The sequence below is a fragment of the Haliotis rufescens genome, unplaced genomic scaffold (assembly GCF_023055435.1).
Source record: "Haliotis rufescens isolate VD_foot unplaced genomic scaffold, xgHalRufe1.0.p SCAF_5, whole genome shotgun sequence".
Lineage (NCBI taxonomy): Eukaryota > Metazoa > Mollusca > Gastropoda > Lepetellida > Haliotidae > Haliotis > Haliotis rufescens.
The window spans coordinates 62,143,422-62,168,722 of NW_025964223.1; the positions used below are offsets into that span (position 1 = coordinate 62,143,422).

A 25,301-nucleotide genomic window follows, 5' to 3' on the forward strand; every position below is an offset into this window, starting at 1 on the left:
TGAGAAATGTTTGGGACACGGTGACAACTGGAAACAGTCCCTTCATTTTGGACTATACGATACTGTTCAGCAGGATAATCACTCTCGTCCCTCATATAAGAGTCTGTCTAATAGGTTGAAGATGAAGGGGAATTGAATTGGCCTGTACATGCTGTAAGGTCATGGGTATAGGCCCATCAGGTCAATCTGACTCTTTTATCAGAAGTGGAGGAGTGAGTGAGTGAGTGTGGTTTTACACCGCTTTTAGCAATGCTTTAGCAATATCACGGCGGGGGACACCAGAAATGGGCTTCACACATTGTACCCATGTCCAGAATCGAACCCTTGTCTTTGGCGTGACGAGCGAACACTTTATCCACTAGGCTATCCCACCGCCCCCAGAAGTGGAGGAGAGGGCTGTGTGATGATTGTAGGTGGTGAAGGTGATATGTACTTTGGAGTGAGAAAGTGAGTGAGTGGGTCAGGTTTTACTCCACTTTTAGGAACATTTCAGCCATAACATGGCGGAAGGACACCAGAAACTGGCTTCAGACATTGTACCCACAGTTGGACCTGAACATGGACCTGTGGAATGATGAGCAAATGCTTCACCACTAGGCTTTCCCACCACTCTACTTAGAAAATAAAAAAACTCACCATTAAATGGGGATCTTCCAGCAGTTTGAAAAAATATATCAGTGTGCCCACACTGTCAGTCTCATCTTCCTGAGGCAAGGGAGTAACTGCAAAAGTCCAGTTTCCACCCTTGCCGAAATAGTTTGGAATTTCCAGGTTCGTTAGTAGAGCCAAGAGTGTCTATTATGTCTTATGTCCCCTCTATGTCCCTCCTGTTGACCAGTCAGATTCCACTTCTCATATCACTTGCATTTTCTGGCAGGTTGCTTGTCACCATGAGAAATGTGGATAGTTCTGTGTGACTCTGTATTTCAGATTGATGTGGAGAAATGTGGATAATTCTGTTTGACTGTGTATGTCAGATCCGGGTGATCGATGTGGAGAAATGTGGATAGTTCTATGTGACTGTGTATTTCAGATCCGGGTGATCGATGTTGAGAAATGTGGATAGTTCTGTGCGACTGTGTATGTCAGATCCGGGTGATCGATGTGGAGAAATGTGGATAGTTCTGTGCGACTGTGTATGTCAGATCCGGGTGATCGATGTGGAGAAATGTGGATAGTTCTGTGCGACTGTGTATTTCAGATCCGGGTGATCGATGTGGAGAAATGTGGATAGTTCTATGCGACTGTATTTCAGATCCGGGTGATCGATGTGGAGAAATGTGGATGGTTCTATGTGACTGTGTATTTCAGATCAATGTGTAGAAATTGATTCTATGTGACTGTGTATTTCAGATCCGGGTGATCGATGTGGAGAAATGTTTATGGTTCTGTGTGACTCTGTATTTCAGATCCGGGTAATCGATGTGGAGAAATGTTGATAGTTCTGTGTGACTGTGTATTTCAGATCAATGTGGAGAAATGTTTATGGTTCTATGTGACTGTGTATTTCAGATCCGGGTGATCGATGTGGAGAAGTCCAAGAAGGTGTATGAGGATGTGATGAAGAAGCTGGACAGGATTGAGAATGAGTACCTGCCTCAGGTCAAGCTGGACAACACAGAGGTAGGTCACATCCAGTAGAGTTAGCAACCTATGCTGGTTGTAAGAGATGGCCAATCTCTTTCTGTCTCCCACTCCCCTCCAATTTATGTCACATTTGTTCATAACAACCCACCCCCATCCCTACCCCAAATACATATACGAGGTAACATCTTGTCATGCCTCCCCTCCACCACCCCCACTCCCCTTCCCAAAACATTATGTTCAATGTTATTACTTTTTTTTGGAACAAATAGAACAGTCATATTTTTCATGTCATACTTTCAGGCCCTTATAATAAAAGACCAGGCCCCGTTCCACAAAGCCATCTTAGAGCTAAGTTGATCGTAACTCCCATTCTTTAACACTGACTTACGACAATCATAGCGTTAAGATCGCTTTGTGGAACGGTGCCCAGTCCCTTAACCAAACTTTTTGCCACAAGATTTGCATAAATTTAGAACTGAGCGAAATGTTTATAAATCATTATTAAAGTTAAGAAATCATTATTTAAGTTAGCAGATGTCTTCATATTAATGAAAATTATTCTTTGTTCATTTCAACATGATACCAGCACCAAACTATATATATAAGTCATGTAAATAGTGCAGGCAATGCATAAACAAAGACATTTTCACGAAGTACTAAGTGGATTCGAGGGGAAAAATACCTGTTGTCTGACAAAGAAGCGAACCAATTTGGCTTGACACTCTGACAGTAAACATGATAAAGAACACTGTTTTTGTTATCACAAGTAGTTTCAGTTTCAGTTTGTTTACCCTTGTGTGTAAAGGGTTTTGGTTTTTATTTGTTTTTTCACAAATATGATTCAGTTTCCGCCCTGGGTCTCAGTTTCTTTTGTATTTACTGTGGTAATAGGCAGTCTTGAGACAGCTAGATGACTGAAATAGGGATTGGGTGGATAGTATGGCCTCTGGGAATGGCTAGAACCGGGATCAGGGCATCTTCTTTATCTCCAGGGCTTGTAGTTCAGTGAACATACACTAATCCCTCCATCAAAAAGATCATTAAGGGCTTTCTTTTGTTAGTCAGGTTTTCAATGTTGAATTTCTCACAGACTCTCTCGTAATCAATGGGAATGGCTGCCATGTTGTAGATATTGCCAATCCAACAGTGAGGCAGGTTTGATTGGTCTGTTAGCGTAGAACATCAAATTGGATGATGAAAACCAAGAGCGAGTAATTTGAGATAGCGAGAACTCAAAGGAATGGATCCAGGGCCCACTTGCACAAAGCGATCTTAGCGCTAAGATGATCGTAACTCCCATACTTTAACATAGGCTTACAATAGTCTTAGCACTAAAATCGCTTTGTGCAAGTGGGCCCTGGTGTTAGTGTCGGTTCAGCAAGACGCGAGCCCTGGAGGTACAGAGGATGGGATCAGGGCACCGCCATCCGTCTGCCACCTGTTTGTCTGCCCAGTAGGGATGTTTTTGTAATATACTACTCAGAAGTTCACCCAATTTGTTCATATTAATATGGTTAACCTGCCATTGGTTGGTTGGTTGGTTTGTTGTTTTACGCCGCACTCAGCAATATTCCAGCTATATGACGGCGGTCTGTAAATAATCGAGTATGGAACAGACAATCCAGTGATTGATATCATGAGCATCGATCCACGCAATTCAGCGAGCCTGACCACCTAACCTGCCACTGAATCAGGTGTTCCATGACTTATTTTCAGTTGTATGTCATATATCATATTGATGTTTAAGCTACTGTAGCTATATTTTTGAATATATACCAGAGATTTTGCTGGAGACAAATGAGATTAGGACAGTTTCATGATTTTAAAGAACTTTTGAGAGATGAAGACATGATAGGACATCCTAGATCTCTGCCAAATTTGAAAAATAACTTTGGGGCACTTTGGATAGCAATCCGTCAATGTCCGAGGAAATTATTGATTATTGATTATTGAAACGCAGTACACATTCCCCATTTCAAGTACATGTTGTTATGGATTTAAACTCCTCGTGAGGTCTTGACGGAGAATGTAAGCCCGGGGAGGAGGGAAATAGGGGAGGGCCGAAGGGAAATAAATATTCCTGAAGATCAGAGAGGCAGATTTATGGTGTGTGAATGAAACTAATGTAAGGAAGTATTACAGGAAATTTCTTGACCAAGGCGATGAACTGTAAACAACTCAGAAAATTGATTTGTGATTAAATTCGGAGATAAACCTACTGTGTTTTGAAATTCAAGGTCATCTCACTACGGAAACGATAGTTATTTTTTGGGGGAACCATGCCCTTTAAGTATGATCATGATGATTAATGTTGTTGCAGTGTTGCCATATCAATTAAAACAACAATGTTTTGTTGATGAAGAATCCATATGTCAATCATCGTCAAGACTTTTATGTTTCACAGAATTATGGCCCTTGTTTGATCTTTTCATTGTTCGCAGAAACTGTTATAGATACGTAGATGACATTTTGTCTTCATCTTTAAGGGGAATTATGCAGATAAAGTTTTAAAACAGCATCGATAATGAATATTTTACAGAATAATGTCCAGTGTGTCATTGTCCATTATGATCTGTGTTTCGGTGTTTCAGTTCGTCTTTGAAGATGTCAAGTTCAATGAGCCACAGAAGAGGGTTCTAACTGTGGCTAACATTGGTCAGGTCAGTGCATACTTCTGTTTTAACATCTTATAGAATCTTTCCTCCTTTTTAGTAATGATACTTATCAATACTGGGGTTAGGGTGGGTCCAAAACCCATTAGGCGACTAAATTGTATTGGATGTTCAGATTGAGTGCGGTACAGATTCGGAGCCTTGGTTGAGTGCACGTCATTGTACAGATTCGGAGCCTTGGTTGAGTACATGTCGTCGTACAGATTCTGAGCCTTGGTTGAGTACATGTCATCGTACAGATTCTGAGCCTTGGTTGAGTACATGTCGTCGTACAGATTCGGAGCCTTGGTTGAGTACATGTCGTCGTACAGATTCTGAGCCTTGGTTGAGTACATGTCGTCGTACAGATTCGGAGCCTTGGTTGAGTACATGTCATCGTACAGATTCGGAGCCTTGGTTGAGTACATGTCGTCGTACAGATTCGGAGCCTTGGTTGAGTACATGTCATCTTACAGATTCGGAGCCTTGGTTGAGTAAATGTTGTCGTACAGATTCGGAGCCTTGGTTGAATACATGTTATCATACAGATTCAGACACTTTGTTAAGTACACGTCATCTTACACATTCAGAGTCTTGGTTAAATACATGTTATCATACAGATTCAGACACTTGGTTAAGTACACGTCATCTTACAGATTTGGAGCCTTGGTTGAATACACATTATGGTACAGATTTGGAGCCTTGGTTGAATACACATTATGGTACAGATTTGGAGCCTTGGTTGAATACACATTATGGTACAGATTTGGGGCCTTGGTTGAATACACATTATGGTCCAGATTTGGGGCTTGGTTGAATACACATTATGGTACAGATTTGGGGCCTTGGTTGAATACACATTATGGTACAGATTTGGGGCCTTGGTTGAATACACATTATGGTACAGATTTGGGGCCTTGGTTAAGTACACGTCATCGTATACATTACATGGCAGTTGGTGAAATAGTTGTAATGTATCCGTTGATATTGTTGTATACATTAGTTATACCTTACTCTTATTCCATCCCCTGACAGGACAGTGAGGATATTCTATATGTTACAGGTGCCTGTGGAGTATGAGTTCATCAACAAGTTGGATGACATCAGCTTCTGCAAGTCCTGGCTCAATGTTACACCTTGTAAAGACAGTATCCTGCCTGGTGAGTGAGTGAGTGAGTGAGTGAGTGAGTGATACAAATAACTCTCTCTTTCTCACAGATGGTGTTTGTGTATCAATGTCACACCGTGTTAAGACAGTATCCTACCTGGTGAGTGAGTGAGTTAGTGTGTGAGTGAGTGAGTGAGTGATACAAATAACTCTCTCTTTCTCACAGATGGTGTTTGTGTATCAATGTCACACCGTGTTAAGACAGTATCCTGCCTGGTGAGTGAGTGAGTTAGTGTGTGAGTGAGTGAGTTACTGGATGAGTGTGTGAGTGGGTGAGTGAGTGAGATACTGGGTGACTGTATGAGTGAGTGAGTGAGTGAGTGAGTACTACAAATAACTCTTTCGCAGTGTTTGTCTACAACTAATTGCTGATGTTTGTGTATTTATCTGTAGGGGACTGCTGTGACATCTCACTGATGGTGTTTGTGGACAAGGACACTGCCGGTGATCTCAATTCCAAGGCTGAGATGATGGAGGATATACTAGTGCTTCACCTGACTGGTGGCAAAGATTTCTTTATATCCTTGACTGCATGTTTACTGCTCTCCAAAATCAGGATGCTGCACAGATGTTGCTTGGCAACTGGCTGTCAGTACCATCTGCTAGTCATATGAGGCAAAGATATAAGTTTGTCATGCTTAGCAACATCTTTGATGGTGTGTCATGGTACCCAATACAATAAGTTTATCTGGTCCAGACTTGATTGATGGTGTGTAATGGTACCCAATACAATAAGTTTATTTGGTCCAGACTTGATTGATTATGTGTCATGGTACCCAGTACAATAAGTTTATCTGGTCCAGACTTGATTGAAAGTGTGTCATTGTGCCCAGTACAATAAGTTTATCTGGTCCAGACTTGATTGATAGTGTGTCATTGTGCCCAGTACAATAAGTTTATCTGGTCCAGACTTGATTGATGGTGTGTCATTGTACCCAGTACAATAAGTTTATCTGGTCCAGACTTTATTATTTACAAACTGATGTCATATACAATGTAGCTGGTACCCGGGAAGATTCCGGGTAGAATAAGTCTTCAGCAACCCATGCTTGTCGTAAGAGGCGACTATGCTTGTCGTAAGAGGCGACTAACGGGATCGGGTGGTCAGGCTCGCTGACTTGGTTGATGAATGTCATCGTATCCCAATGGCGTAGATCGATGCTCATAATGTCAATCACTGGATTGTCTGGTCCAAACTCGATTATTTACAGACTGATGTCATATATCTGGAATATTTTTGCTGAGGGCGATGTTTAACACCAAACAAATCATGTCGCTGGAATATTGGTGAGTGTGGCTTTAGAAACCCTACTGCATCTGAGTTAGAATAGCTCTAAATTGAATTGCTTGATCTGTCTCGTAGACATGTATTTTTCTATTTCATGCAAACCCATTGATATGGGACTTTGCTTATAGTGTCAAACACTGGAAAGTGCTGGAATAACATTCATTCATAACTTTTTGCTAAAATGAGTATGCGGTGTGAAATTTGGCTGATTGTATGAGAGCTGTGATATTACCAACTGAAACATTTTACCAAATTCACTCCTTAACCGTCACACATTCCTGTCAGTGGAAAGTACGTCTCCAGTAGTTTTGGAACACCAATCGAGACACTTGTCCAGATGCATGGACCAATCAGAGAAGTGGCAGTCGGAGACCTCATCTCATTTGTAAGATATTTTACTTCATATTTCATCCCAAAAAGGGACCAGAGTTAAAATAATCCTTTCCACCCTATTGAGTGCTGACTAACATGGATCGGTGGTCAGGTTCAATGACTTTGTGGATTGCCTGTAAGGGCTGGGATGAGTAACTCGGGTACTCGGGCCGGGTGGGTACTGAGTAGGATCCGGGTACGCAGATGTCTACCCAGACCCGTGCTTAGTCACATAATATATTGTTTACTGACGAAAATTATCTAGAACTCCATGGTTACACTACAAGGGCTGGGCCGAGTCCAAATTTACTACCTGGGTATCCCACCCCTATTACCTGACCCTACCCGTGTACCCACTGCAGGTCCCAAGAGTTGGAAACAAAATGTCTGATTGAGAATAGTTTTGCCGCAGCCCTGGCCAAAACTATTTAGATACATGTATCAAATGATCAGATCATGCGTTTCCGGAAGTTGACAGAAGCATTATCTTTACTCAAACATATGCAAGTCAAAAGGAATGTAAGGAATCGTTAGAAAAGAAATGTGATCATTAGCGACATGTAGTGTAACCAGTGAGCTATAGTGAATTTTTGTCATTAAACAATTTATCACATGAATAACCACGGGTCCAGGTAGTCCTGTGGGTACCCCAGTCCTACGCAGGACCCACCTGACCCGAGTACCCAAGTTACCCGTCCAAGCCCAAATCACTGGTTTGTCAGTCTTGATATGGCTGGAACATTGTTGACTGCTGTCACAGAACGGACAAGCAACTACTATAAGTTGTACTTCTAGGCGAAGTCACAGCCCAGAATATGATCAATATACTGTTAATAAATAATTGGGACTAAATATAAGCAATCATGAACCATTGGCAACATGTTAGAAATCTGCCGAACTTCCAAATCGTTGGGCGACATGTGTATATTGTTAATAATTTGTAAGGTGTTCATTATTCTCATGCTGCGTATCTGTAGCCCATTGTAACACCAGCTCAGTAATATTAATACTTTGATGATGACCTGTGGCTGATTGTGTCAAGTATCAAGTTCTATTCAATCTCTGAATGCTTTGTTGTCATTGTAGATGCTAGATTGCATGTACAATGTTCCCTCGTTATTGCGCCCTTCAATATAGCGCTAACTCGGTTATAGCGCACGGTAAGGCCTGGCTCCCATAATTTACTAACATTTTCAATAAACTCAAGTTCCACTACCTAGGACTCGACCTTCGTTAAACCGCTGATCATCTATAACGCTCATCAATTATTTGTAAGTAGGTATCCAAGATTTCTCAGAGTCCGTCCGAGGCCAGCTTCGAGCTTTCTTCCAAATTATCTATTGTACCTTTGTACCCCGAATGTAGCGTTGTAGCGAGGGATCACTGTATATATATAAACGTGTCTCCTCCCATCTTCACAGGGTTCTCCAAATGCAAACACGTCTGCTCTCGGCTCCGATCAACCATACATCTGTCCAAAAGAAATAGCTCGTCTTGTGAATCACCTCTTCAAATATGGCAAAGCACAGGTAAGCTTCTTTCGTTGTTATGGTAACGTATCCGAAAGAATGATGTATATTATTTTTGTTATTATTTCTACAAACTCACATTGTTATGTTTGGCCCAACGATCTTAAGTTCTCAATTTGCTGTGCGGAGTTGTATCCCTTTGTACGGCCAGGATGTTTATGATCCTTGTTGCTGCTTGGTGGTGTACATGTCTATGACATGCACCAGTTAGGGCTCTCCTCCAACACTAATTATTGTACCATGATACAATGGAAATAATGATTATATTGAGATCAAACCCAACTCACTCACTGACTGTTGCAGGAGGATTTGTTTCTGCAACCAGGCAATCAGGGAGAAATACAGCAGATACGAGATGCACTGGACACCGGCAACCCTGATCTCATTCGTATCCTTGCCCTCAGGACATTCACAATGTTCTCCAATAAATCCAGACCAAAAATATTCTTGTTTCACAGTTCCCAGGTCAATATACCAAGAAACACCCGTGAAGATCCCGGGGTAGAATAGGTCTTCAGCAACCCATACTTGCCGTAAAAGGCGACTATGCTTGTCGTAAAAGGCGACTAACGGGATGGGTGGTCAGGCTCGCTGACTTGGTTGATACATGCCATCGATCCCAATTGCGTGGGTCGATGCTCATGATGTCGATCACTGGATTGTCTGGTCCAGACTAGATTATTTTACAGACTGCCGTCATATAGCTGGAATATTGCTGAGTGCGGCGTTAAACAACAAACAAACAAACAAACAAACAAACAAACAAACAAAAAGAAACAGGAGAAAATATTAATAATTTTTATGAATGTCACCAGGGTTAATGTGTAGTTAGTTTCTGAAAAAAGTTCTTACTTAAATGCCACGGTGACGAAATAGTATGGGTGATCAACTTCTTTGTTACAATTGTAGTAACACTTTGGTTTAGTTTCTTGTTCAGAGTTATCAAGAAAATCCTAAAAGATCTATCTTAGTTACTTTTAGCCAACGTGTTCAATACCTAAAGTCTTTATATTTTTGTTACTCTTAAGTTTGAATAAAATACTACAAACAACATACATTGATGTGGCCTGAATATGGACATGAGAAACTACTGAGGGTCACAGTATAAAGAATTACCAACTTGAATATAAACACAAACACGGTTTATTGAGCAGCAGTTGTAACAAGTATGTAACAAAGTTATTCAAAGAATAGGCGTTACACAATAGGCATCTGGTCAGTTATCACCGCTGGGGTCAAGAGTTCTACCCACTTGTGTCAAACTAGGCATCATTGACCACTCTAGCAGTCCAGACAGACGCCACCCACTCAACACTTCGTCAAAGGTTGCCACGACCCAACGTGCACCAACAGCCTTCATCTCACTCCTCAGATCTGCAACCTTTGTGTTTCATCTGCCATCAAGTCTTTTGACACCTCTGTATACCAGGGGGCACAGGTGGCCCAGTCGTCTAAGGTGCCGCAATTTGCTGTGCAGAGTTGCGTGGCTTGGGCACGCCAGAAACCTATGATTGTGGGTTCGATTATGTTTCTAGGTTTGTCAGCACCATACCCGTGCTTCAGGGTTTCACCAAAGTGGTAAACGTCTGAGACCTGCATCACTTCAGGCTTTCCTCCCACATTAAGCTGACACGCCGCGATATAACTGGAATACTGTTAAAAGCGGCGTTAAATTCAACTCACTCACTCTGCATACCAATCAGTGAACTGTTGTTGGTTCAATTTTTTTGTTGTGTTTGAACTTCCTTTAATTCCAGTCATCAGAATAAACATATGACCTATGTGTTGTTTTTAGAAAACACTTTTTATTATTTTATGGAAGTGCTCTTTTCAGCGCTAATAAGCAATGCTATTTGCTCATTGCTATGTGTCATTCCACTGGGGATGGGGAGGGGGAAGTCACATTGATATTGAGTTGCAAATTTGGCTAGGGGTCAGCAGTCGTATTAATTTGGAGACGCATTAATTTCAAGATTTACAGTATCAGAGACCTCGTATTGCCATTACCTTAAGTCATTTGGATATTGTTGATATTGAATAGAGATCTAACAAACAATGAATTTGAAGATCATACGTCAATCACTGGATTGTCTGGTCCATATTTGAATATTTTCAAGCCACTGTCATAAGGCTGGAGTGTGATGTTATAAAGCTAGCTAACAAACATTCCAAATTCTCTATGTGTGAAATGACCATTTTCAAAATTGCTTATAATCAAATGGCTTACCAAGAATATTTCCAGATGTGGATGGTTTTGGATTACTGAGGCTTGTGTTGACTTGTGTTGACTTGACTTGTGTTGACTTGTGTTAACTTGTGTTAAATTGTGTTGACTTGTGTTGACTTGGATAATCTGTATCGATATACATTGTATGACCAACGTTTTGAAAGATTGATTTTTTTAGATACTATAATGCAATTCCACCTCAGCTGAAAATTTTGAATGCAAGTTTTGGACAGGGTGTTTTTTTCTGGAAGTCTGTGACTATTCAATACATGACAGCATATTCAGGTTCAATGTAAATAGTAGACTGGAAGCAGGAAGGGTTTCTGAGAATCTATAACATCATCAATAATTTCATCCCGCCATTGTGCTTGACCTCCTTGACCTCTCCCAGCTGGCAGTGTCCACTCCGTGGCCGAGGCGATGCTGTTGTTCCTTGAGTCCCTCCCCCAGCCGGTCATCCCCTTCGCCCAATATCAGACCTGCCTGGACTGCTCCAATAACTTCATGCTCAGCAAACAGGTATGTCAGTGGAGTCAAGATGGCTTCAGATGGTTGCTTGATCCCCTTTAGCTGAAGACTCAAGTTAAATACAGTAGAACATGGATATAACGAGCTACAAGGGACCGGAGAAATCAGTTTGTTATACATATATTGTTCGTTATATACATACATTTAAATGATAATATCATGGAGATAAATCAGGGATTTTGTAACAGTTCGTTGTGTCTATTTGTTCGCACTATCTGGTTCGTTATATCCGTGTTCTACTGTAGATCATTCAGACATCGGTGCTTTACAGTTGGGTACATTCATTGCAGTGTATTCAAATACCTAGCATCACTTGTCTGTGATAGGCATTAAACAGTTTGAAGACTATGAAGACACGACACTTTTATGGATCACAACTTCTTTGTTTGTAATGGTTCAGGGCTACTTCTTGCTCCTTCATTAGGCGAATAACCCGTGGAGATCCGGGGTAGAATAGGTCTTCAGCAACCATGCGTGCAGTAAAAGGTGACTATCCTTGTCGTAAGAGGCGATTAACGGGATCGGGTGGTCAGGCTCGCTGACTTGGTTGATGCACGCATCATCTCAATTGCATGGATCGATGCTCATGATGTCAATCACTGGATTGTCTGGTCCAGACTGGATTATTTACAGACCTCGATCATATAGCTGGAATATTGATGAGTGCAGTGCCAAACAAACAAACAAACAAAAGGTGAATACGCTTACACAGATTTTCAGTGATCCATTCATATAATTTCATCACTATTTTGCCTTTTACACCCATTGTTTTTGTCAGATAATCATGACAATGTTTAATCAGTGATCATGTGTTCATTATGTTTCAGGCACTACAAAAGATTCCTCTGAGTCACAGAAACGTCTTCAAGTACCTGTGTGCTTTCCTTAGAGAACTACTTAAACACAGCGAGAACAACAATCTAGAAGCCAAATTCCTTGGTAACTATGTGTTATATTATTACTACAGGCCACTCTTCAATGCGTGAGAGCTTTTTGAAACATGTTATTTCATGTATGAGATTTGTGATTTTTATCAAGTGCATGTGGTCTTATACAAAGAGGTTATCATGTGTGTCGTAACGATTTCATGAAACGGGTGTCAGAATTCTTGTATTTCCTGAGCAAGGTTGAAGGTAAGACATGATTTCTTACACAAGTTTTGTAAAGTCAGTCAGTATGACACATGCAAGTGTAAGAAGTTCTTTATTGCCCATTATTTCTGGATCCTTTTGAGCTCCCCTTACGACCTTGACCTTACATCGCAATAAGATTTGAGTGGCTTCAGATTTGATTGAAACAATGCACCGGTGCATGTGAAGTGATATTTGCACTAGTGCACATCCGATTTATATGAACTTGGTTATTTCTAACCATAGGGGTAATACAAATTTATTGCTACAGGCCACTCCCCAATGATGTTGGAGCATTTTGTACCTGTCATTCTTGTGAAGGTTGTATTGTGTGTTCTATAGTTTTCATTACATTATGGGGGGCACAGGTGGCCCAGTCGTCTAAGGCGTCGCGATTCGCTGTGCAGAGTTGCGTCCCTTGGGCACGCCAGAAACCTATGATTGTGGGTTCAAATCCCGGTTTGCCCCGATTATGCTTCTAGGTTTGTCAGCACCATACCCGTGCTCGTGGGTTTCACCGAAGTGGTAAATGTCTGAGACCTGAATCACTTCGGGCTTTCCTCCCACATTAAGCTGACACGCCGCGATATATATGGAATACTGTTAAAAGCGGTGTTAAACCCAACTCACTCACTCACTCATTACATTATGATACACCCTACCTTTGGTACCAGCAGTGGACTGGTCCAAGCATATACCAGTTTAGCATTAAGCAAGCTCTTTCTGTGTGCAAGAGCATTGTTTTCTTAGCAAGATGCCAGCTCCACCCTTTGTCCATGCAATGTCAGTTAGGCTTTTCCACTGTATGTAGCATCAATGGTTCTTATTTAAAGTTATGGCCCTGACAGTGATAATGAAATTGGTTAGATTCTTGATTTTGTTTTTTTTACAACAGTTTGCAGGAAAGGGTAGGGAATTTGGGGAATTGTATGTAATAACGTAGAGCTGTAATATGGTTGGAGATATATGATATCGTTTTAGAGATGTGATAACATTGAAAAGATGTAATATGGTTGTATAGATGTAATTTGGTTGTAGATATGTAATATGGTTTTAGAGATGTTATAACGTTTTATAGGTGTAATATGGGTGTATAGATGTAATATGGTTGTAGGGATGTAATATGGTTGAAGCTATGTAATATTGTTAGAGATATGTAATTATATGTAATAATGTTGTAGAGCTGTAATATGGTTTGAGCAATGTAATACTGGTGTAGAATTGTGAAATGATTGTATAGATGTAATATAGTTGTAGGGTGAAATATGGTTTTAGATGTGTAATATGGATGGACAGACGTAATATGGTTGTAGATATGTAATATGGTTGTAGATATGTAATGTGCTTGTAGATATGTAATATGGTTGTAGATATGTAATGTGGTTGTAGATATGTAATATGGTTGACAGTATGTAATATGGTTTTAGAGATGTAATATGGTAGGAGAAATGTAATATGGTTGTAGAGATGTAATATGGTTTTAGTGATATAATATGGTTGTAGATATGTAATATGGTTGGCGATATGTAATATAGTTTTAGAGATGTAATATAGTTGTAGGGGAGTAATATGGTTGGACATATGAAGTATGATTTTAGAGATGTAATGTGGTTGTAGAGATGTAATATAGTTGTAGGGGAGTAATATGGTTGGATATATGAAGTATGATTTTAGAGATGTAATGTGGTTGTAGATATGTAATATGGGTAAGGAAATGTAATATGGGTGTAGAGATGTAATATAGTTGTAGGGGAGTAATATGGTTGGACATATGAAATATGATTTTAGAGATGTAATGTGGTTGTAGAGATGTAATATAGTTGTAGGGGAGTAATATGGTTGGACATATGAAGTATGATTTTAGAGATGTAATGTGGTTGTAGATATGTAATATGGGTAAGGAAATGTAATATGGGTGTAGAGATGTAATATAGTTGTAGGGGAGTAATATGGTTGGACATATGAAATATGATTTTAGAGATGTAATGTGGTTGTAGATATGTAATATGGGTAAAGAAATGTAATATGATTGTAGAGATGTAATATAGTTGTAGGGGAGTAATATGGTTTGACATATGAAATATGATTTTAGAGATGTAATGTGGTTCTAGGTATGTAATATGGAGATATGGAATATGGTTAGAGATATGTAATAATGTTGATGTAATATGGTTGTTGGGATGTAATATGGTTGTAGAGATGTAATACGGTTGTAGATATGTAATATGGAGATATGGAATATGGGTGTAGATATGTAATAACATTGTAGAGATGTAATATGGTTGAGGAGATGTAATATAGTTGTAGAGATGTAATGTGGTTGGAGATTTGTAATGTGGTTGTTGAGATGTAATATGCTTTGTCATAGGAATGTTACATGGTTTAACAGGCTTTTGACTATCGCATCACTAAGATGATGGTAGTACCCATACATTTTGATACCGATAGTTGAACATTTGTTGAGTAACGTTAATAGTTGGTTTCACATGACATTTTGTTAATAAATGCTTGAGTCACAATATGGCTGAAATAGTGCCGGACCCGTGAAGATCCGTGGTAGAATAGGTCTTCAGCAACCCATACTTGCCGTAAAAGGCGTCTATGCTTGTCGTAAGAGGCGACTAACAGGATCAGGTCTTCATGCTTGGTTGATGCATGTCATCATATCCCGATTGTGTGGATCGATGGTAATGATGTCAATCACTGGATTGTCTGGTCCAGACATGTATTAAATTCAGAGGTTGGGAATTTAGGGTAGGGAATTATGGGTATTGAATTCAGGGATAGGAAATAAGTGGTTGGGAATTACACATATTGAATTCAGGGGTATTGAATTTGGAGGTATTGAATTTGGAGGTATGGAAGTATTGGTATTGAATTCAGGGGTAGGGAATCCATGCTTGCCGTATGAAACAACTACCAGGATCTGTTAGGCTCGCTGACTTTGTCATTGTATCCCAATTGCATAGATTGATGCTCATGATGTCAATCACCGGTTTGTCTGCTCCAGACTTGATTATTTACAGACAGCTGTCATATAGCAGGAATATTGCTGAGTGCGACGTTAAACAATAAAGAAGAAGAAGAAATACTACCAATGTGACTTAACACTTTAATTCACTCACTCTACCTCTGTGTATGCACCATGTAATGTCTACTGTCAGACATGCTTAAAGATAATGGTAACTTGACGTGAAACAGCTCTCTCCTTGTGAAGGCACCATTGCGTCTACGAGCACAGTGGGCTCAGCTTCCTTTGAAGTCCCCTGCATACATGTCTGACTTCACTCACTGTTTGATCTCACATGTACATTGCCCAGTAGATATGTACATTGACAGCTCTGCAATTGACGTTATTCTTCAGACACCTTCACTGGGGAGTAGGTATTCTTTGAAGTTGATGAGCAGGATACGCAATGTGGATACACCGAAAAGAGCAATTCATGAGTTGATAGAATGACTGGGGTTTTGTTATTGATCACATCCAAACAAATTTCATTTGATAAATGATGTTCGATTTGCTTTCTTTACTTCATTTCACCAGAAAGCAGCACCAGACAGTTGAAAATCATGAAACAGTTTAAGTGTAATCTTCCTTTTGCCGTTTCATTACTTGTTTGAGGAAGAGGGAACGTGTTTGTCTAATAATAAAAGAAATACATTGATGGCATTTAGATCTGAGAAGTGTAATTGATTAAGGAGACAAAGAGAAGACTTGATATTGATCATGTTGATGAGAGATCACTGGGAGTTGTGCATCAGTTAAGTAAATATGCCTCAGAGACCTGTATAAAGTAATGGCATCAATTTATTGTAAGTTGAGAGGGCAGAGGGGGGATTCATTGTACGTGAAGTAAATGGATATTTTGGCTTTTTTTGCATTTGAATAGCTTTCGTGCATAAAGAGATTTTTTTTTTTCTGTTTGATTTTTTCTTCAAGTCTTTAATGAACATCAGGTCTTTAATGAAAGTATCTGTTTCCAGTGTGTGTCGGGGCAGTGGGGTGGTTAAAGCGTTTCCTCATCTTGATGCCTGAGTACTTTTCTCCGCAATGGGTACAATGTGTGAATCTCGTTTGTGGTGTCCTCAGCCATGATGATTCTGAAATATTGCTTGTCATTTCAGCATCCTTGTTCGGCAATGTGTTCCTGAGGTCAAGGCCAGGCAAGGAGGACAGGTCACCTTCATCCCGCAGAGAACAGGCACGGATCGAAGAGGCAAAGAAGGCTGCATTTGTGTATCATTTTCTCACCAATGAATATGACGAATGAATGCCATTCTGATCAGAAATGGTCTCACTGTTACCAAACACTGACAAGATGCTCCTTCCTTTGAAACCAACAGATTTTGACTGTGGAGAATGTACAAGCCCTCGAAGACGGTGGTGCACAAAATCATGGCACTCCAGCCAAGCAGTTAGTTACACAGCCCACGCAACGGTCACTTGAATTTACCATCCCTTGCATGAACGAGAATGTCTGGAAAAGTTTTCCTAAAGACATGAGTTACATTCAAACAGAGAACAGCTAGGAGAGATTGTAACAAGTACTTATTGTTGAATGTATTGTTAAGAATTTGTTTACTGGTGCAAGATCAGATTTGCTGCATTTTTATCTATGGTTTATGTGTTTTTTGCATATTCTGATAGGAATATATATTGTCAACACACCATAATCTTAATATGTTTTTGCAACAACAAAGCCTGTTTCATGTAACAGTTCAAACACTCACAATTGTCCACCGATGTTTGTTCATAAATTCACAGTTTGTATGAACACATGATAAGCCCAACATTCTCCATGTTTTCTCACATTGGCAAGCATGAGCAAAGTTTCATGTGTCTTGAGTAAGGCCTTTAATAGACTTGGTCCCGGCTGTACATGTGTAGCATCACCTTTATGATGTTTTCTGATGAATCTATTTTAGTTGTCTGCATGATTGGATTTCTCTTTTCCTGTAGCACCTGATTTCTGTACTCAGGGTAGATTACGTTTTGGAGAGATTTGTCCTATATCTTATTGCACTCCAGTAAAATAAAAACATGGGAAATCTGTTCTTGCACCTTTAATAAAATACAAAATAGCCACATTTTTCACACACAAATGTTTCTTCTTTATGCCTTTTGTAATCGTCTGACTCTTTTATAGTATAGCCTAAAATATTGTCGTTGTCATTTTGGCACTTAACATTTAATAATAACATTATCTTTTGACTGATTGTACCCGATATTCAAAACTTATGTTAGTTTATCAGTAGAACATGAACTTCAGTTTTTTCTTTTTTTTAATTATATTTGTCTTTGTAAATTAGAAAAAAACTTAATTAAGTGGATACAAGTGATTTCTATCTCTAACTAAAAACAGATAACACTCTGAACATTTTCAGTGTTACAGGAAAAACTTGCTTTAGAATTATAATCATGATTTCTCTAATATTTTATTTTGGACAGAAATAAGCATGAAATATTTGCAGGAATTTGCTATGTTTATTCTATTTCACCAACACATCACCCTGTGGCAGGCCAAAACCATACTGATTTAGTTAACATTAAGTTGCTCTGAAGGAGCAAGGTTAGTGTTGAGCGCTCGGAACCCGAGGTGAACAAAGAAAATATAATGTGGCTTGTGTATTCAGTGAAGTTTGTGTGTGAATGTCAATTTCTGTGATATCATAAATGTGCATAATGCAAGTAAAAATGTTAGTCTAACGTGACCGGGTGGTCAGACTCGATCACTTGGTTGATGCATGCCATCGTATCCTAATTGCGTGGATCAATGCTCATGACGTCAATCACTGGATTGTCTGGCCCAGACTCGATTATTGCCAGACTGCTGTCCTATAGCTGGAATATTGCTTAGTGGACATTAAACAACAAACAAACAAAACAAAACAATGTGAAATTATGCTTCATGTATTTGGCCTTTTAAAATTTGAGGAAAACAAAACTAAAAACATATTATAGAGGCCCTGAAGCCAGGCATAAATAGTCAATGGATTGTTTTCTTGTTGAATAGGTTTTACATTCCAAGGTAAGGAAGCCATTCTTCAGTGGTGATTTCATTTGCCCTAATGCCACTGCTTTGTAAAACAATGCCATTTTTGTCCTAAAAAAGCAAACATTATTTAATGTTGTGGTGGCCCTAAAATTGAACTTTTTTTATCTCTAAATAAGAACAAGTGGTTTTCATGCGTAGTTTCCATGACAACAATTGTATACAGTCAAGTCTTTGACAGGCATTTAGAAGTTGGTAGAACATGAAGACATTAATTTTTTTATGGCTAACAACCTCTTTAATGTGTTATAAAGAATAAAGAAGTTGCTATATATAAAATGTTTAATGTCAACATTTGTATAGGTGGCTTTTAAATGTTTTTTATTGTAAATACTTCAGCATTGTGATAATAGAGAGACATTCATTCAGAGAGACAGACTTAAATAAAAATGGCAATGTTTTCTTCAAGATCTTGTGATTATACAGGTATTTTGTTCTTGTTCACTTGATATTGTCATAAGCTGTCCCTTTGAAGCCATTCCACCAAAACAATATGTAGAGATGCATAATAGTAACATTCACTTACAGCAAAAGAGCAAGAATTGAGATAAGAAGGGGAAGATATTCTCCTATTGAGATAAAACAGCTTCTTTGCCATTAGTATGAGACTTGAATCCTGTGTATAGGTTTTTTTAGGTAAGTCATAAAAATGGCCACACACAGAAACAGCAAATCAGTTACGTCAGTAAATTATTTGCTTTAGCTAAAAAATATTCTTTGTAGAAAGAATGTAATATGTTTGCTAATCTCACCACTCAAGATTTAATTTGTAAATGAAGGTGAGCTTCTGTACCGCTGTTGCTTTTACCAATGGTTGTCATTAATAGGTCCTTCTTTGGAGATCACTGCAACTTGGCCTACCAATAAATATCAATGAACATGTTAACATCGATGAGCAATGCAGTACATGTACTTAACTTGTTAACTGACTGTATTTGACCAGTTTTGTTTCTCACAGTTATTTGTTATTTGGAATATAGATCTGCTATGGTATTTGAGGTGCAAATGACTTGCTGCTAAACTGTGTTTATGAATCCTTGTTGCTGCTCAGCCAACCGAGTGAACTTTAACATCCATTGTTTGATATTTATCGAGAATTTGTGTAGGTTACCAGTGCCATGTGTGAAGCTTGTAGAATATCTTGGTAATAAGAGCATCCACGTTTATTTCAACTCAGTCATTGACCATACCAATTGTTTCCTGTGGCCGATGACATTGGCCTTCAGTTTACAACAAAACAATTTGAATGTGTTTAGAAATGATTAATCTCATCTTTTGTTCGTATTGTGAATTCTTGTGTTTTCAAAATGAATCTTAAGGAAATTACAAAAAAAGCCTAAAAGGGGTTAATTCAGAGCTGATCAGCAGCTGATATTCAGCCCCGAATGTCAGTCAAAATTCCCAAATTGTGATTAAAAAATTTCCAATTCACATTAATATAGGTATATGTGTTACAGCTTTATAGAGGTGACTTGTACATCACTGATAATAGGATCTAAAAGTGGAAGAGGTTTAGTTTAACATTATTGCACTGAATGTAATGTAAAAATACCTCCGAATGTTGGTTATATAAGAACTTAACAAAATCACAATTTTGAACCAAATAATGATTTCATCACAATTTGCCTTCCAGGGTCACTTAATTTAGAATCCTTCATAAATCCATGCCTAACTCTTACAACATTTTTGTTCTCTTGCCTTCCTCATCTTGGATTGGCTTGGACAATCTGTACAACAACAGTTACAAAAAGTCTGTCCTTTACGGAAGAGATGCATTATTTCTTGGACTGTGAAACTGCTTGTTGTCTGGCCCCTATCTCCACTAATGGAACTACATGAATTGTCACATTTTGCTTCCGTGGGCACAAAGACAATATGAAAAAGATTTGATATGCCATGACAACACCAATCTTAAATAATCTTTTGTTCACATTTTGAAAATTTACATCTATTTGATCAATTGAGAAGAGATGCAGTACCTTTGAAAGGATAACAACCTGTCCGACAATGCTTGAGTTTGCCAGAAAAGGGCATCAAAACTCAGAATTTTAAATGACATTGAAAATTTTGAAAATATATCAAATATATTCTTTTATATCAGCAGTACGCTGTGATATAACTGGAATTTAGAATTATGACTTTGTTATGGTAATCTTGGATTGAGGAGGATGGAGGTATTTTAAGAGATTCTGTAGACATGAGACACTGAAAACATGCTATATGTAAATTCATTAATTCATTAATATGAGTTGAGACCGGTTCTGTACTGTCTTACAGATCTGCTTTCCATATCTTATCCAGTTTTGAAAACCGTTCATTTCAAAATTAAGGCTAAAAGACTGAATTGTTTACTTTTAAAAGTGATATTATCATACATTTTTCCATTGGCCTTTTAGTATGGCCTTTTTTATGTAAAAACCAAGTAATTAATCTGGTCTTGACTGAACTGAAAGTAAGTATCAATTTTGAAATAGTTCTTCTTGAAGACAGTCAAAGGCAAGTCTTTCATGTTAATATCGTTTGATCAGTGCAAGTTGTATCATCTGATCCCCATATTAATCAGAAACAGATTCACGAATCCATATTTTCTGTGAAGGAAACATTGTGTAATATCTAATTTCATAGTCAAAAGAGTATGGACCAAAATACTGCTCTATCAGTCAGTATGATTCAAAATGATTGCAAGTAGCACCTTTGTGATGTGTGCCTTTGTGTCATCTTCAGTCTAGAATATTTTCAACAGAACAGAAAGAATACTGTAAATATATTGTATATAGTCCATGTACTGTTTATAGTCCATATTTATTGCCCTAAGAGAAAATTGTAAGTGTTTGTGCCCAGTTTCACAAAGCAATCTTGGCGCTATGACTGTTGTATATCTATGTTCAAGTGAGATGATAGTCCAGGCACAGCAATCTCCTTGAGAAGTGGAGCCCTTCCTTTCCGCCAGCGTGTGTAAGATGTGTGTGCAACATCTTTATGACTTAGTTGCATATTATGATTATATTCAGTTGACGACAATAAAACATGACATAATGAACTCTATGATCATATGCATTTTTCAGAACTGTATACCCACACGGTATGGAGGTTGTAAGATGATATGACTGTTATGTGTAGATGTAGATTATAATATTTAGTGAGCCTTCAGTTTAGATCAGTGTAAAATGTGTGAGAGCTATCTGGGCTTGTCTGCTTTAGAAAGCTACAACATTGTTTCTAAAATGCTAAATGATTGTAATCTTAATATGACCTTTGTGCGGGAAGCTTGGGCAGATCTCTCTATACCTCAGACCCTCATACTGATGGTCAATAGTAACATATCCTCATGCCTACTTCCAATCAGTTCATTTTGCATTCAAGAAAGCGAAGTGGGTTTCATCCTTTGAGAATATAAAACAATTATTTGGAAACTTACAGAATTTTCTTTTTTAAATTTGATGTGTTGTTCTTCATCTTTATCAATGCTCATGTTGTCATGGTTACAGGAAGAAGAAGAAAAAGGATAAGTGGTTTACAATTTACTTAACTAAAAATACACTTTCATAGTAAATGATGGTATTCCTGTACACAGACCTGACTTTGTAAAACTGCTAATGAGCATTTCGATCAGTGATCAGTTACATTGATATTTGTTTAACTTTTGTCCATCACTATATGCTACATTTGAAGACTGAAAGTGACATCACAACAGTTTAAATTACTGATATTTGCTTCAACAAATGTCTATTCAAAATAAATATATGACCCAACAGGAGAAAAGGGACCTTATTGGTGCTAGGATACCATTGTGCTGTGACGTCATAAAGAAAAACGTTTGACGTCAATTTTCCCCGTATATATCGCCATATGTGTGGACGGTACATTAATGTCATATTTTTCTTTGGTCAGTTTGTAATGTAATAAAAACATCATTTCAAAACATTTCAGCATACATGTCTACTTTCAATTAATCAGGCATTATGTCTAAAAACTGAAATAATTACATAAGCAGTTATAAAACTGAAAATGGGACTTTGCAGAAAATGAGTCCAAATGTTTGATGACATGTATCTCTGTGATAAATATTAATTGAATGTTATGAATTATATTTTTGTGGTCCTAGGATACTGTGGTTTTAAAAGATAATAAGAAGTCAAAATGTGATTTTTCACCCATAAGGTCTCTTATCTCATGGTTGGTCCCATGTGTTACTCATGGAAAGACCTAATTACCAACTTTTTCTATCAGCCCTTTATTTTCTTCCAAATCAAAATTTGCCATTATCCAACCCTGTCTATTTAGGCCTTTCTGGTCTGTGAAACACTGAAGCCCCATGACGTGCTGTAGTTGTGTCAGAGACACATGGAGGAATGCTACAGTGAAATTTCCCCGTTTGTATGAATGAAAAGCTTGCCAATGGTGGATTGTTCAGGTATCTTTGCTCAAATTGTTGCTGTATTCCATCAACATGGAAAGCTATGTCTGTACATCATTCTGTTTCTTCATTTAGTTTTGAAGTATTTGTGTTGCTGCCAGATTTATTTAGAAATAATGAATGAATGTATGTCCTTAACTTCAATATTTGGCACTTAATTTGTCCTTTTTATCTTTGATTTCTTCATCACAATGGTGGGGGTGGTCGGGTAGCCTAGTGGTTAAAGCGTTCGCTCATCACTCCGAAAACCCGGGTTCGATTCCCGATGTGGGTACAATGTGTGAAGCCCATTTCTGGTGTCCCAATTGCTGGAATATTGCTAAAAGCGGCGTAAACCATACTCACTCACTCACTCATCACCATGGTTTGTAAACATTTAAGTTTATCTTTCAAGTTGGTATAGAATGACAGTGTTCTTTAACAGATTTTTAAAATGTTAATCTGAGAGATAACAACCATGACCCTACCCTGGTATATGGTGTAGGGAGTAGTAGACATCTCTCTCCTCCTCCTCCCCCACCCCCCCTCAACAATATGGCAGCTGTGTTAGTTGACCTGTTCAAGATCAGCCTTGGATCAAGCAGTCCAGTCTGAACCTTGAACCACTGACATGGCTGGTGTAATGTAACACACTTGTGCATCATCGCAAAGTTGATCTCCTATTGACTCCTACCAGAGTCTTGTCGAAACATCTCGAGGGCTTGGGTGGCCTATTCATCTAAGACGCTGCAATCAACTGTTCAGAGTTGCATCTCAAAGATGTGCCAGAAACCCATGATCTTGGGAGAGAATTCCCCTCCCTTCTGTTTGTGTTTCTAGGTTTGTCCATATCTGTGCTTCGGGGATTCTAATACCTTAAAAGGCATAAGATGCGACTGACGGGATCAGGTGATATTGCTTGCTGATTTGGTCATTACATCTCAGTTGCGTAGATCGAAGCTCATGATGTCAATCACTGGACTGTCTGGTCTGAGGTATTGCCGAGTGCAGTCTTAAGCAGCAAACCAACAAAAATTCTGGATTCTTACTTAGTGGTACAGGTTTGAGACCTTTCTTCCACAGCAAGCTGATGGGGCGGTTGAGTAGCCTTGTGGTTAAAGTGTTTGCTCGTCACACCGAAGACCCAGGTTCGATTCCCGAGACGGGTACAATGTGTGAAGCCCATTTCTGGTGTCCCCTGCCATGATATTGCTGGAATATTGCTCAAAGCGGCATAAAACCATACTCACTCACATCAGGCTGACATGCTGTGATATAACTGAAATACTGTTGAAAGCTGCATAAAACCCATTAAACTCACTCACTCACTCTCTCAGACATTTTGACAACTCAATGCACATGTTAATCACAATGGAGATTGTTTGATGTGACAAGCAGGAACTGCTCCTTTTGTTGAAAACAATGTAGTCTCTACATCTGTTGGAGACAGCCACTGGGTGACAGCATGAACAACAATCAATCCTGTCTGGGCACAATGACACACAGTCAGCCAGGTCACAAACACACAATCCTATTATAAACAGATCCTACAACAAACAGTTATTGAGGGTGTTTCTCTTCTGGAACCCCCACGGGACATTGCAAGCCACAACTCAGAATATGAAACAGAATGTATTGTAAAGGTTTACATCATTTACCCCAGGTAACACTATCCCTGATACTGATTGTAAGTGACAACTGTGGATGTGCAGGAAGGAAACATTGTGAAGTTGTCCCATGCTGTGCTGACAAATGGCACCGGTTTTAAGTACTCATTTGTACTAGGTTATGTTACTTTATGTTACTATGCTGTTGTATATGATTTATCGTTATGTGCATTATTAAAGTGAAGAATAGCTGGAAAATCATCCTTTGTTGTATTTTCTCCAAATTAAGCTAAAAAAGCAGTACCAGATGTTCAGGAGTGAGTGAGTGAGTATGGTTTTACGCAATATTCCAACAATATCACGGCGGGGGACACCAGAAATGGGCTTCACACATTGTACCCGTGTCCGGAATCGAACCCGGGTCTTCGGTGTGACGAGCGAATGCTTTAACCACCAGACTACCCGACTGCCCCAGATGTTCAGGAATACCAGTCTGTAACAGGAGAGAAAACTGTAACTATTGAAATTAACGTGAGCAGGAATTAAGTGCGAAAGAATGCGAGTGGTCTGTTCGCATTGATTAAGCTTCGCATTTGTGTCTCCAATTGACCATCAACAAAAAGACGGCCTTACTGCACAATTTGGACAGCGGAAATACCAACTTTAATATAAACACAAAAATGATTTATTGATCAGCAGTTGTGTAACAAGTATATGACAATGCCACTCAAAGAATAGCAGTTACAATAGGCACCTTGTGAGTTA

General features: G+C 38.9%; 1 protein-coding gene across 1 annotated transcript in view; it reads left to right on the forward strand.

Moving 5' to 3' along the window:
- LOC124143869 (inositol polyphosphate 5-phosphatase OCRL-like) overlaps nt 1–24,794 on the forward strand; it is a 65,923-nt gene extending 41,129 nt beyond the window's left edge. Inside the window, exons 16-25 of the mRNA XM_048384472.1 lie at nt 1,513–1,623; nt 4,179–4,247; nt 5,302–5,398; nt 5,800–5,924; nt 6,969–7,079; nt 8,488–8,595; nt 8,899–8,983; nt 11,214–11,341; nt 12,178–12,289; nt 16,606–24,794. Of these exons, the coding sequence (XP_048240429.1) occupies nt 1,513–1,623; nt 4,179–4,247; nt 5,302–5,398; nt 5,800–5,924; nt 6,969–7,079; nt 8,488–8,595; nt 8,899–8,983; nt 11,214–11,341; nt 12,178–12,289; nt 16,606–16,751 (1,092 nt within the window). The 3' untranslated portion in view covers nt 16,752–24,794. The remainder of the gene's footprint in view (nt 1–1,512; nt 1,624–4,178; nt 4,248–5,301; nt 5,399–5,799; nt 5,925–6,968; nt 7,080–8,487; nt 8,596–8,898; nt 8,984–11,213; nt 11,342–12,177; nt 12,290–16,605) is intronic.
- The last annotated feature ends 507 nt before the right edge of the window (nt 24,795–25,301 follow it).